Genomic DNA, 14,117 nt, shown 5'->3' on the forward strand with positions numbered 1-14,117 from the left:
AACTTAGTTTTTTATGGCACTTGGCTCGATGTTGAACTAGAGCAAATTCTTCACTTGAACTTAAAGGAGTTCTCCACCCAAATGTTTCTATAAAAATACTGTTGATGTAGCACTTAAAGTTAGAAAAAAAATCTAAGTTTAAATATTTTTTGAGAAATCAATGAGGCATCAACAAAGGGGCTAGTGGCACTGAGCGTTGTGCTGCTTCTAATCACTAATCAATCTCTAGAATAAAGGGGCTACAGTTCTATGTGGAGCTCCATGCAAATTTGGCTTTCATCATTTTCTATCAGTTTCACTTGGCAGGGACATTTCAGATCATTACATCTTATAGACAATTTTAGCCACATGGCTGCACACTTACTTTAGGCTAAGACGTTCATATTTTTCCAACTGTGTTGATCTCAGATTGCTATTACTATTCAGTATGCGGTCAAGTATACACAATGTAACCTACAGATTTCAAGATTTCAGAACGGGCGAAAAATTTCTGGCACATTTTGCTGATTAGATCCCTCCAAATATTATCTAAAGTTTAGTGTATCTGAAAGCTCAAATATATTAAAGCCTGTTCTAAATGTCATAAAATGAATATTTTGAAATCACTTTTGTATGATTTTCTTTAGAATCAATGTCAGCATCGTGTGGGTGTACAGATCCCATTGTGGAGCCGCAATAAGAGATGCACTGCACAGGCAGGAGCACACATTGCTACAGCATGTCACATTACAGATGTGGAGCGGGTGACGGCAGATCTGCGTAGCACATCGCTGCTCCTGCCTGTGCACACTCCACTAAAGCCTGACAGACCACAGTGATATGCAATGCCAGGTTTTAGCAGAGCGGAGCAGACACAGACGGGTGAAGCAATGTGTGCTCCTGCCTGTACATCACATACTGTGGTGGAATCTGTACACCTGTACAACCGCCTACATGTCAGCAATGTACAGATTTGGGCGCCTATTTCTTAAGGAAAACATTTTAAAAAATAAAGTATATTACATATATTCATTTAATGACATTTAGAATAGATTTTGATAAAGTATATTCGATAGTTTAGGTACACTTTAACTTCTTTTTGGTAGGGATAATATTTCAGTATTACAAGGTTCTACAGTAAAAACATGGGCGGTCATTTATTAAGACCAATGTTTTAGACGCCAGTCTTAATACCCCTTTAGCTGGTGGTGGATATTCTGAATTTATGTAGAGGCGCCGGCCTCTACATAACTTTGACGTATCTACCGCCTGTCTAAATCTATGCCAGCACCCTTGCTGGTGTAGACTTAAACCATTTTCTATGCCTAAAACTGGCGCAGAAAATGATAAATGAGACGGCCTGCCGGCCAGCCCTTTTCCCAGCTCGCACCACGACCACTTTTTTTAGACCTGGCATGAGTGGGAAAAAGTGTGTGTGTACAGGTACAGTACAGACCAAAAGTTTGGACACACCTTCTCATTCAAAGAGTTTGCTTTATTTTCATGACTATGAAGGCATTAAAACTATGAATTAACACATGTGGAATTATATACATAACAAACAAGTGTGAAACAACTGAAAATATGTCATATTCTAGGTTCTTCAAAGTAGCCACCTTTTGCTTTGATTACTGCTTTGCACACTCTTGGCATTCTCTTGATGAGCTTCAAGTGGTAGTCACCTGAAATGGTCTTCCAACAGTCTTGAAGGAGTTCCCAGAGATGCTTAGCACTTGTTGGCCCTTTTGCCTTCACTCTGCGGTCCAGCTCACCCCAAACCATCTCGATTGGGTTCAGGTCCGGTGACTGTGGAGGCCAGGTCATCTGGCGCAGCACCCCATCACTCTCCTTCATGGTCAAATAGCCCTTACTTTCAAAGTTTTCACAATTTTTCGGCTGACTGACTGACCTTAATTTCTTAAAGTAATGATGGCCACTCGTTCTTCTTTACTTAGCTGCTTTTTTCTTGCCATAATACAAATTCTAACAGTCTATTCAATAGGACTATCAGCTGTGTATCCACCTGACTTCTCCTCAACGCAACTGATGGTCCCAACCCCATTTATAAGGCAAGAAATCCCACTTATTAAACCTGACAGGGCACACCTGTGAAGTGAAAACTATTTCAGGGGACTACCTCTTGAAGCTCATCAAGAGAATGCGAAGAGTGTGCAAAGCAGTAATCAAAGCAAAAGGTGGCTACTTTGAAGAACCTAGAATATGACATATTTTCAGTTGTTTCACACTTGTTTGTTATGAATATAATTCCACATGTGTTAATTCATAGTTTTGATGCCTTCAGTGTGAATCTACAATTTTCATAGTCATGAAAATAAAGAAAACTCTTTGAATGAGAAGGTGTGTCCAAACTTTTGGTCTGTACTGTACATGTGTTTTTTTTTTTTTTTGTCTGCTTATAAGTACTTGTACTAAAAACATCATGATGACATTTCTCTGTCTTCTAATATAATAGGTTTTAAACCTCCAAAAACCATCAGGAAAAAAAGGCTGCCGTTCACAGGTAAATCTATTCTTTGGACATACGATAAACATGTTAAGTAAAAAACTTAAAGGGGTGTCTCATTCAGCAAATGGTTTTTATTATGTAGACAAAGTTAATACAAGACATTTACTAATGTATTGTATTGTCTATATTTTCTCCTTCTGCTGGCTGGATTCATTTTTCGATCGCATTATACACAGCCTGTATCCAGGGATTACGACCTCCATGCAATCTAGGAGCGGTGGCCATGCTTGCATACTATAGGAAAAAGCTCCTGCAGTCCCGGCCACCAAAAAGGCCAGCACCTTTTCCTATAGGATACAAGCACGGCCAGCACCACTGCTGGAGTGCTGGGTGGTAATAACCCCTGGAAATGAGCAGTGTCTAATGTGATGGAAAAATGAATCAATCCAGCAAAGAGGGCAATATGGACAATCACAATACATTAGTAAGTGGCTTGTATTAACTTTCTCTTCATGATAAATGCCATTTGCTGACATGAGATAATCCCTTTAATGAGTCATACTTTATGTCATTTTACAAATTATTTACAGAACATGAAGCAGAATGTGGATTATACTTAATTTCTATCATGTCTATTATCAAGTCCCAACATTCCTTAAAGGAAAGCTAAAGAAAAACAAATTAAAGGGTGCTTTAATATACATCACAATTAGAGATGAGCTAAGTTCTTAAAGAGTAACTAAACTTTTGAATACATTTTTGTTAACATGTCCCTAATGCCCTAATAACAGTTTTTGTAGTATTCTTTATTAATGTATTTTGTATTTTTAATAGACTTTCCAAACCTAAAAGAACATCTTTTCCTGTGCGCTTAAAATTGACTTAGAAAAATTGTTCTCCATATTCCATACACCGCTGAGAAGTCAGCGGTGTACTGAAAAGTCCATTTTAAGCCCACAGAGAAAGGTGCGCTTTAGGGAGGGAAAGTCTATTAAAAATACAAAATACAATAAAGCGAACCTTTCATCTGGATTTCACTTAATAAACTATCAAAAGTACCTTATAGATCATCCTCATTGTGTTAGCACACGGTCTTGTCCCGCTTTTCTGTCATGTATATGCATGAAAAAAATCGCCTTATAAAGTACTCTTCTCCAGCTCCACAAGTCACGGTAGAAGTCAAGGGGGTAGCCCTTCCCTCACTCCAGGCTGTATCTTCCCTGCCCTAACCCCGCCTCTAAGCAGTGTAATTGACACCCGGCTCAGTCACCGGGACCGCGCTTGTACAGGAGGCGCATGCGCCATCGGACTCAAGCGCGATCCTGTAACTTAATCGCGCGTGAGGAAGAGAAGACAGGCAGGCATCGGGGACGGCGCATGCGCGATTCAGTTACAGGATCGCGCTTGAGTCGGACGGCGCATGCGCCGCCTGTACAATCGCGGTCCCGGCGACTGAGCCGGGTGTCAATTACACTGCTTAGAGGCGGGGTTAGGGCAGGGGAGATACAGCCTGGAGTGAGGGAAGGGCTACCCCCTTGACTTCTACCATGACTTCAGGAGCTGGAGAAGAGTACTTTATAAGGCGATTTTTCCATGCATATACATGACAGAAAAGCGGGACAAGACTGTGTGCTAACACAATGAGGATGATCTATAAGGTACTTTTGATAGTTTATTAAGTGAAATCCAGGTGAAAGGTTCACTTTAATATTGTATATTACAAAAACTGTTTGGGGCGTTAGGGACATGTTTACAAAAATGTAGTAAAAAATGTAGTTACTCTTTAAAAATTTGATTCGGCTGTTTGTCGGATTTGACCAAATAAATTTGCTTTGTGACAAATTACTATGTCACAAAGCGCATTTGTTTGTAAGTAGCAGGTGCAATGACGGGGAACGACGAATGTGCTGCCCCCCCTTTCCCGCAATTGAACCCCCCAGGTGATGCATTCATCGCTGATCGCGGCATCTGAGAATAATATTAAGTCCTTTCAGGGGTTAATCATTAAAAAAATAATTAATTGTACTTACCTTATCTGTTTGAGTGCGAAGAGGCAGCCGTGGCCATCTTGCTTGAAGATCCAGCGCGAAATGTCATCACTCTGTCAGGCGTGGTGACATTATATGTCACCACGCACAAGATTCACGTGGAATCTTTAAGCAAGATGGCTGCAGAGGCCTCTTTGCACTCAAATGGATAAAGTGGGTATGATTTTTTATTTATTTTTACCGCAAATTTCAGGGAAAATTGATTTGTTACCACGTAGCAGGAGAAAATTCGGCTTCACAGCGAATATTCCCTGTAATTCGGGGGCCGCCCGACATAAAACTGCCCTGATAGAGCAAGTCCTGCAGCATCAGTGCAAGTTTCGAAGATCTGAAGAACCTGTGATGACATCATTACCACATGATCACATGATGTCATCACAGGTTCTTCACCCACTGAGCAGTTCAGCAGAAGTCTGGAGAAGAACTGCAGAACAGCAGAGGAGGTAAGTGATTAGAAAAGTCTATCAGTGAGGGAGGTGGTGGTTTGAGTGACCATGCTGTTTTCAGTGGGGGAGGGGTGGTAAGGTTTAATAATGCTGCTGTCAATGGGGAGTGGTGGTTATAGGAACAATGCTGCTGTCAGTGGGAGAGGAGTGGATGGTGGTAACAGTGCTGCTGTCAGTGTTGCTGCACTGTGTTGTTTTGGAGGTATTTTATGCTCCACTGTGGTGTTTATTTAGTGCTCATAGGAATGTAAAATTTATTTGGGACCGCTGGGGTGTTGATTTGTGCTGTACTTTAATACTTATTTGCCACCAGTGGGAAGTATTGTGTACTGCATTGTGGCATAGATTTGGTACTGCATTGTGGTAATGCTTGCCCCTGACTGTGTGAACAGATGCTTTTATTTTCCATTTTTATTTATTTTCTTCTATGATGTGGTGAGGGGTGTAACCAAATTAAGGAAAATTTGCTACAGTGTGCATTGTGCACCAATTTCTTTCCATAATAAGGTGCAGGGGCCATACCATATGTGGACTGGTGGGGTTTGTGTGCCAGGGCTGCTTTTTTAATTCGGGTCCAGCCCTGACCACAGTGTATAATTTCTGTACACAAATAGATATATAGATGTACAGTGCATGTGCAGTTTTGAATACTATAATAAATATTTTTCTTAACAGATTTCTGATGGAATTCAAATACAAAATGTGCCTCAAATTTTTAAAGAATTTTCTTCAAGCATCAATGAGGCTTCCAATAGTTATACCATGACAATAGCTAACAGGTTATTCAGTGAAAAGAGCTTCCAAATCATTGAGGTAAGTTGCCTTATTTATAATGTACAGTGTATGTCCTGTGTACAGAGGTATTTAGTATAGAAAATTAGAGACGGGACATCATAAAAACGGCCATAAATACACTTGAGAAATTGAATCCATTATCTTTAAAACTACTAATGAATGAGGATGAATATGCAGATTCAGTTTCCTATTCTCAGGGTAATCGTGAGTATGTGTGTATGTAGCTTAGGGGACGTACTGGCTCTCAATAAAGAGACCAGGTGTGTATGGAGGCTTACAGGTAATGCTTCTTGGGAAAATAGTATCCAAAGTGGTATCTCCCAGAGAGAGACAGAAAAATTGTCTCACTAGCCCCAAACTCTGGAAGTGGCTACCATCGAGTCAATGCATGATTTATAACAAGCCTTTGAACACGACTAGGGAAAATATTAAAACTATATGTCCATACGCAGACAGCTGTTCCAGGATGTTTTATCTTCATCGATATGCAATACCTCAGTAGGGTTATTGTAAAAAGTTAATTGCTGTAACGTCATATTGCTAAGTTAAATGTAGTGATGTATGTTTGCATGCTTAATGGCACCATATAGACAATTAATGGTTAACATTTTGGCTTATTGTGTTAGGTTCCCAGGAGATGGACCTGGGTCCACCCCTGATTAACTAGTCAGTTGGTAGTCTAAGTCTAGCTGTGCTACAGTGAAGAGCTCCTCAGAGCTGGGCCCAAGTTCAGAGAACCTCCATCTCTGAGACTTCTAAAGCCAAGAAAGCAACTTTACCATCCAAGTGCCCCAGACAAAAAGGGAAGTTAGAAGGTCGAGAAACTACAAGGCTGTGCATTGGTGTTAGTTAGCAAGGTAATGTGCATGTTTATGGCAGACAGACTTTGCTAAGGCACCCTTCCACACTTCGAGATGGTTTGGCCAACCACATCTTAAATCTGCACTCCCCAGCCCAGGAATTGCAGAAGCATCTACCAAGAACCTCATTGCATGCACAAGGTTTGCTGAGAGAATTTAGAAAGAACGAGAGAAGAAGTACAACAACCTCTATCACTGCTGCTGTCCATATGCTGCTCTTGGGAAGGGATTGCACAGGTATATGCTTTGGAACTATGCCTTGTTATTGTCGAATGAACTACTTCCATTCTGCACTTTTGGCTTGGTTACTGACTCCAATATCTGTCAGACACTTCTACTCTCCTGCCCTGCACCCACACAAACACCTAATATCAAGGGCATCCCAACTACCACTAAGAAGGAGCCCCAACTCCAGGGAGTGCCCTGAGGAAAGAAAGGGTGTGCCCTCAGAGATTGTCACCATGATTTGTGAGTACCACCAACCGCAGAGACCCAACTAGGTCATCAGAGCTCACTGCAAATACCCAGTAGGATACTGGTTGGGTGAGATGACTTGGATGTAATTTAGGAGACCACGCTTGGATGGCAACGTAGTGTCAATGCACTATGGGAAAATAGTATGCAAAGATATATCTCCCAGAGAAATATAACCTTTTCAATAGTTCCACCTTCCGGACATTGACTCATAGGGAGTCACTTCCAGATGTTAGTCCTAGTGAAACAGTTCAATGGGGCAGCAAAAGATGCGGACAGCACTCAGTGTGCTGTCCGCATCCGTGTCTCCGTTCCGCGGCCCCGCTAAAAAAATATAACATTTCCTATTCCTGTCCGCAAATTGCGGAAGGCAACACGGGCGGCTTCCATTTTTCGCGGATCTTCAGTTTGCGGACAGCAAAAAACAGCACGGTCGTGTGCATGAGGACTAACTTTGCATATTTTCCCATGGAGCACTGCCTAAGTCTCCATATAAAGCTGGTCTTCTTAAGGGATGTTTCATTCCCCAGCTTGTTTACTTCCAGCCAGGAATGCACATGGACATGTGTGACGCTCAAGCCAATCACTGGCTTCAGCGGTCATGTGTCCCCAAGTAGCAAGTGGCATGTTCAAAGAATTCTTTAAAAGTCAGACATTAACTCATAAGCAGCGAATTCCAGAAGATAATACTAGCTCTCTTTCCTTGTATGCATCAGTGAAAGAGGTGGTTTACATTTTGTGAGTGAATAGTAGTGTTGATCGCGAATATTTTAATCGGGAATTTTTATCGCGAATATTATCACTTCGAGAATTCGCGAAGATCTAGAATAGTGCTATATAAGATCTATAGTGCTATATCTTCGTAATCGTGAATATTCTAGATTTTTTTTCATCAGTACTACTACTACTACTGAGCTTAGCAACATCCCTATCAACCAATAGGAAAGTTGCCTACCCCTTACTATATAACCATTTTATGCAGTTCTGAGAGAGAGAGAGCAGTGTCATTGCTGTGCTCTGTGCTTTGCTGAGTTATCTGGATCCTTATTCAATTACATTAGATAGTTAGCTCATATATATATATATATATATATATATATATAATACAGATAGTCAGGCCTCTTTCACACTTGCGTTGTCCGGATCCGTCGTGTACTCCATTTGCCGGAGGTGCCCGCCGGATCCGTAACAACGCAAGTGAACTGAAAGCATTTGAAGACGGATCCGTCTTCAAAATGCGTTCAGTGTTACTATGGCACCCAGGACGCTATTAAAGTCCTGGCTGCCATAGTAGTAGTGGGGAGCGGGGGAGCAGTATACTTACAGTCCGTGCGGCTCCCGGGGCGCTCCAGAATGACGTCAGAGCGCCCCATGCGCATGGATGACGTGATCCATGCGATCACGTCATCCATGCGCCTGGGGCGCCCTGACGTCACTCTGAATCGCTCAGTAAGTATACTGCTCCCCCGCTCCCCACTACACTTTACCATGACAAACAGGACTTTAGCGTCCTTGCAGCCATGGTAACCATTCAGAAAAAGCTAAACGTCGGATCCGGTAATGCGCCGAAACAACGTTTAGCTTAAGGCCGCATCCGGATCCGGAGTAATAATCAGTAATATCTACTCAGACCTAATAAAATGTGAAGTTGCATGTATTGCGCCAGAAAAAATGCACATCATTACTGCCGATTTGCACAATTGCAAATATATTGGAGCACTCTATCTGCATATAAAGCTATTGTTCTGCCATGCATGCGAAATGTAATGAAAAACAGTGTTGGAAACAGGGAACTTCTAGCAGCTTGAAAAATGCAGCAAAAGTGAGCCACGCCTGTATTGCGCACGAAATACGCGCATATTACATTGCCGATTTTCGCAATCAAGAAAATAATGTCTGCAGATCACGAATTCTAGAATCTGCGAATTTATGGCAAATATTAGGCCAAAATATTGCGAAAACGAATATCGCTTATGCTGCTCATCATTAGTGAATAGTGGGGAGAGATCTCTTTCTGGCCCAGAGCACACACCACAGCTCTGACATTAGATCAGGGATAGCCAGCCCACTTAAAAAGCGTGGAGAGAAAATAATTACATTTCTGGAAAAATAACTGTGATGGCCATTTAAGCCCATTGTTTAACCGCTTCAGGACCCTGGGATTTTCCATTTTTGCGTTTTCATTTTTCACTAGTTTTTCACTCCCCTCCTTCCCATAGTCCCAACTTTTTTTCACATAGGCTTATGAGGGCTTATTTTTTTGCGGGACAGGTTGTACTTTCTAATGGCCCCATTTACGGTTCCATACCATGTAGTAGGGAGCGGGAAAAAAATTCCAAATGGGGTAGAATTGGGAAAAAATGCAATTCTGATAAAGGTTTTTCTTTCTTTTTTTTACACTGTACACTATGCGGTAAAATTGACCTGTTATCTTCATTCTCCAGGTCAGTACGGTTCCAACGATATCACACTTGAATAATTTTTATTGCGTTTTAATACTGGAAAAAAAAATTAAACTTTTGAGAAAAAAACATTTTTTTTTATAACCATTTGACCACGGCATCTGAAAGGTAAGATGTATGCGATCAGCCTTATGGCTGATCGCATACATGTGCCGCGGGTCTATGCTATTTAAAACAGCAGAGACCCCGCAGCATGTTTAGGGATCGGACCCATGACGTACAGCTACGTCATGGGTCCTTAAGGGCTTAAAAAACAGTTGAAGTCAGTGAGGTTATTTATATGGCCATTTTTTTTTTAAATGGCCAGAGAATAGCAGCCATAAAAAAATAGGACGTGCTATTTTTGGCCATTTTCACAGCCAGCCGGAACGCACTGAGATCAATGGGACCATTTTTAACAGCCATTCAGACAGGAGTGCATCCATCTAATGGCCATTAAAACTGGTACACTATGTAAGGCTACTTTCACACTTGTGTTTTTGCCTGATCCGGCAGCGATCAGCAAAAATGCTTCCGTTAGAGTACTTTCACACTAGCGTTTTTCTTTTCCGGTGTTGAGTTCCGTCACAGAAGCTCAATACCGGAATAAAACTGATCAGTTTTATCCTAATGCATTCTGAATGGAGAGCAATCCGTTCAGTATGCATCAGTCCCTTTTTATGTTTTTTGTCCGGAGAAAATATGCTGCAGTTTTCTCTCCGGACAAAGATCCTGAACACTTGCCGAAATGCTGGATCCGGCATTAATTTCCATTGAAATGTATTAGTGCCGGATCCGCCATTAAGTGTTACAGAAAAACGGATCCAGTTTTCCGGTCTGCGCATGCGCAAACCTTTAAAAATGCTAAAAATAAATAAATACCGGATCCGTTTTTTCTGGATGACACCGGATCCGGTATTTCAATGCATTTGTCAGATGGATCCGCATCCGGATCCGTCTGACAAATGCCATCCGTTTGCATCAGGATTGCCTGATCCAGCAGGCAGTTCCGGCATCCTCTGCCGCAAGTGTGAAAGTACCCTTACTGATAATACAACCATCTGCATCAGTTATGAACGGATCCAGTTGTATTATCTGTAACATACCCAAGACGGATCCGTCATGAATTCCATTGAAAGACAATGGGGGACGGATCTGTTTTCTATTGTGTCTGAGAAAGCGCATCCATCCCCATTGACTTGCATTGTGGGTCATGCTGGATCCATTTTGCTCCGCATCCCATGACAGAAAAAATAATGCAGCTTGCGGTATGGGAACGCAACTAAACGGAACGGAATGCATTTTGGAGCACTCGATTCTGTTACGCTTACGTTTTTGTCCCCATTCATTGTCAATGGGGACAAAACGCAACAGTTTTCTCCGGTATTGAGATCCTATGACGGATCTCAACACCGGAAAATGTAGACGCAAGTGTGAAAGTGGCCTTAAAAAAATAAATAAAATAAAAAATATTCAAGGGTTAATATAAGAATTTTAATACTCAACCCTTCCACTTGCATGAGCTGTGACACTGGCTCCTCACTGGAGGCATCAGGACCTGACACTCGACTACCAGCGTGGTAATGACACAGGATATGACATCATCACACTGGGAGCGCAGGTCCTGCTGCCTCCAGTGAGGAACGAGTGTTTCATTACGTGCAGTTGGACGAGGTGAGGATTTTTTTTTCAATGGATCTGTCGACACTAGAAGGGTGCGGGGGGTTTATATATACTGGGGGTACAATGGAGCACAAATATATATACTGAGGGTCACTAAGGGGACATTATTTATAGAACTATGAGGCCATTATTCATACTGGGGGACACTGAGGGGGACACTATGGTGCCATTATTCATGCTGGGGCATTATGGGGGCAATTTGATGTCCGGGGGGCATTGTGAGAGAGCATAAAATATTCTGAGGGGACTGCTGGGATTGGGATATATAAAATAAAAAGTCAATGAACTATATCCATATTTAAAGGGGGCATGTTTAACTACCCTTAAAGGCTGATGCAAAATGGATAGCCATTTTTTCAGTGTTGTGTTAATGTAGCGTTACAGAAGTTAAACAAAGTTAGACGTTTCTGTCTGTATCACAGCTTCAGTACACGTCTACAGCTAAGTACAGTCTTCTTGTAATGATAGTCTTTAACATACTGGCCCAGATGGCATAAACTTGACCTTATCCAGATATTTAAGGCTACTTTAAGCAGTTCCATCGCCGGATGCCAACTGATGGCATTTGTAAGACTGATCAGGATCCTGATCAGTCTGAAAAATGCCTGATCAGTCAGAAAAATGTATTGAAATGCCGGATCTGTCTTTCAGGTGACATCCGGCAAAACGGATCCGGCACTTATTTTTTTCACCTTTTATTTGGTCTGCGCATGCGCAGACCGGAAGGGCGGATCCGGCATTCTGGTATTTTGAATGCCAGAAACGGCACTAATGCATTCCTATGGAATTCAGGCAAGTCTTCAGTTTTTTGGCCGGAGATAAAACCATAGCATGCTGCGGTTTTATCTTTTGCCTGATGAGTCAAAAAGACTGAACTGAAGACATCCTGATGCATCCTGAACGGATTAGGCCTCTTTCACACTTGCATTGTCCGGATCCGTCGTGTACTCCATTTGCCGGAGGTGCCCGCCGGATCCGTAACAACGCAAGTGAACTGAAAGCATTTGAAGACGGATCCGTCTTCAAAATGCGTTCAGTGTTACTATGGCAGCCAGGACGCTATTAAAGTCCTGGTTGCCATAGTAGTAGTGGGGAGCGGGGGAGCAGTATACTTACAGTCCGTGCGGCTCCCGGGGCGCTCCAGAATGACGTCAGAGCGCCCCATGCGCATGGATGACGTGTCCATGCGATCACGTCATCCATGCGCGTGGGGCGCCCTGATGTCACTCTGAAGCGCCCTGGGAGCCGCACGGACGGTAAGTATACTGCTCCCCCGCTCCCCACTACACTTTACCATGGCAAACAGGACTTTAGCGTCCTTGCATCCATGGTAACCATTCAGAAAAAGCTAAACGTCGGATCCGGTAATGCGCCGAAACGACGTTTAGCTTAAGGCCGGATCCGGATTAATGCCTTTCAATGGGCATTAATTCCGGATCCGGCCTTGCGGCAAGTGTTCAGGATTTTTGGCCGGAGCAAAAAACGCTCCGGTCCGGAACTGAAGACATCCTGATGCATCCTAAACGGATTTCTCTCCATTCAGAATGCATAGGGATAATCCTGATCAGGATTCTTCCGGCATAGAGCCCCGACGACGGAACTCTATGTCGGAACAAAACAACGCAAGTGTGAAAGAGCCCTTACTCTCCATTCAGAATGCATGGGGATAAAACTGATCAGTTCTTTTCTGGTATAGAGCCCCTAGGACGGAAAAGAAAAACACAAAATCAATGCTTATAATGTATATAAATATAGAACCCAAAAAGCCATATAAACTAAAAAATGATGATAACTACAAAGATATTGAATCAATACCAATAAAATGGATACAATTAAAAGAACTCCACTCAAAAAGTGGTCTTAAAGTGGAACAGTGTCCACCTCCTGATTAACATACCAAACAACTTACCGTTACCTTACCGTACATACTAAAATTACTCAAAGCTCTCGTAAATAGTACAGCATGTATCCAAAATGCAGCTAAGAAGGCATAAGGCCACTTTCACATTAGCATTCTGGCCAAAATGGTTCCGTTTAAGGCCAATGCATTCTGAATGGGGTATGCTCTGTTCAGGATTCATCAGTATGCATTCCATTCCGGCAGCATTCAATTTTGTGACCGGACACAAAACCACTGCAAGCTGCGGTTTTGTGTCTGGTCATCGAAATGGAATAAACCGGATCCGTCATTAGAAATAATTTAAGTCAATGGTGGCAGATCCATTTTTTGGAATCCTAAAAAAAACTGATCCATCACCCATTGACTTACATTGTTTTTAGTGACGGATCCGGTTTGTTCCATTTCGATTTAACACAACTGTATCCTAATGGAACAGATGCATCCCGATCTGTTAAATCAAACGGAACCGTTGCCAGATCTCAAAACCGGAAACCAAAGCGTAAATGTGAAAGTAGCCTGATACCAAGTTAAAGAATGCCAGGAACCAGTATTGTCCCACTCTTGATGCGTTCCATTGTTGCTTCATTTGGGGATGGATGCATGGATTGCATTGATGGAATTTTTCACTTTGGATATATTCTGTAATATTTAGGAGGGCTTGGAGCAATTTTTATTTGTTTGGCATGTTAAGCAGGAGGTGGGTGCTGTTCCACTTTAAGTCCACCAGGTGTCTCTTTTGCTTTATTTTACAGTGTGTGGAGCTTTTTCAATTTTATGTATTTTATTGGTACTCACTCAATAAAGATCTTTTTATTGGTTTATATGGCTTTTTGGGTTCTAAATCTATACCAACAATTGGTTGGCTTAATTCTGAGACTGAATTTTTCACCAGAATTGTGGTGCACTAAATGGTGCATCTTAGGTCATGCCCTTTCGTGTGAAGCTCCACCTATTTCTGCTAAGCCACACCCCTTTGCGCAAGCTGGAAAAGGCGTAGAAAACCTAATTCTGCCAATCTGCACCA

General features: G+C 42.1%; 1 protein-coding gene across 1 annotated transcript in view; it reads left to right on the forward strand.

Annotated features, from left to right (window-relative positions):
- LOC121001015 (leukocyte elastase inhibitor-like) overlaps nt 1–14,117 on the forward strand; it is a 139,192-nt gene that overhangs the window by 6,690 nt on the left and 118,385 nt on the right. The window contains exons 3-4 of the mRNA XM_040431873.1: nt 2,453–2,500; nt 5,616–5,753. Of these exons, the coding sequence (XP_040287807.1) occupies nt 2,453–2,500; nt 5,616–5,753 (186 nt within the window). The remainder of the gene's footprint in view (nt 1–2,452; nt 2,501–5,615; nt 5,754–14,117) is intronic.

This window comes from Bufo bufo, chromosome 5 (genome assembly GCF_905171765.1).
Source record: "Bufo bufo chromosome 5, aBufBuf1.1, whole genome shotgun sequence".
NCBI classification, from domain to species: Eukaryota; Metazoa; Chordata; class Amphibia; order Anura; family Bufonidae; genus Bufo; species Bufo bufo.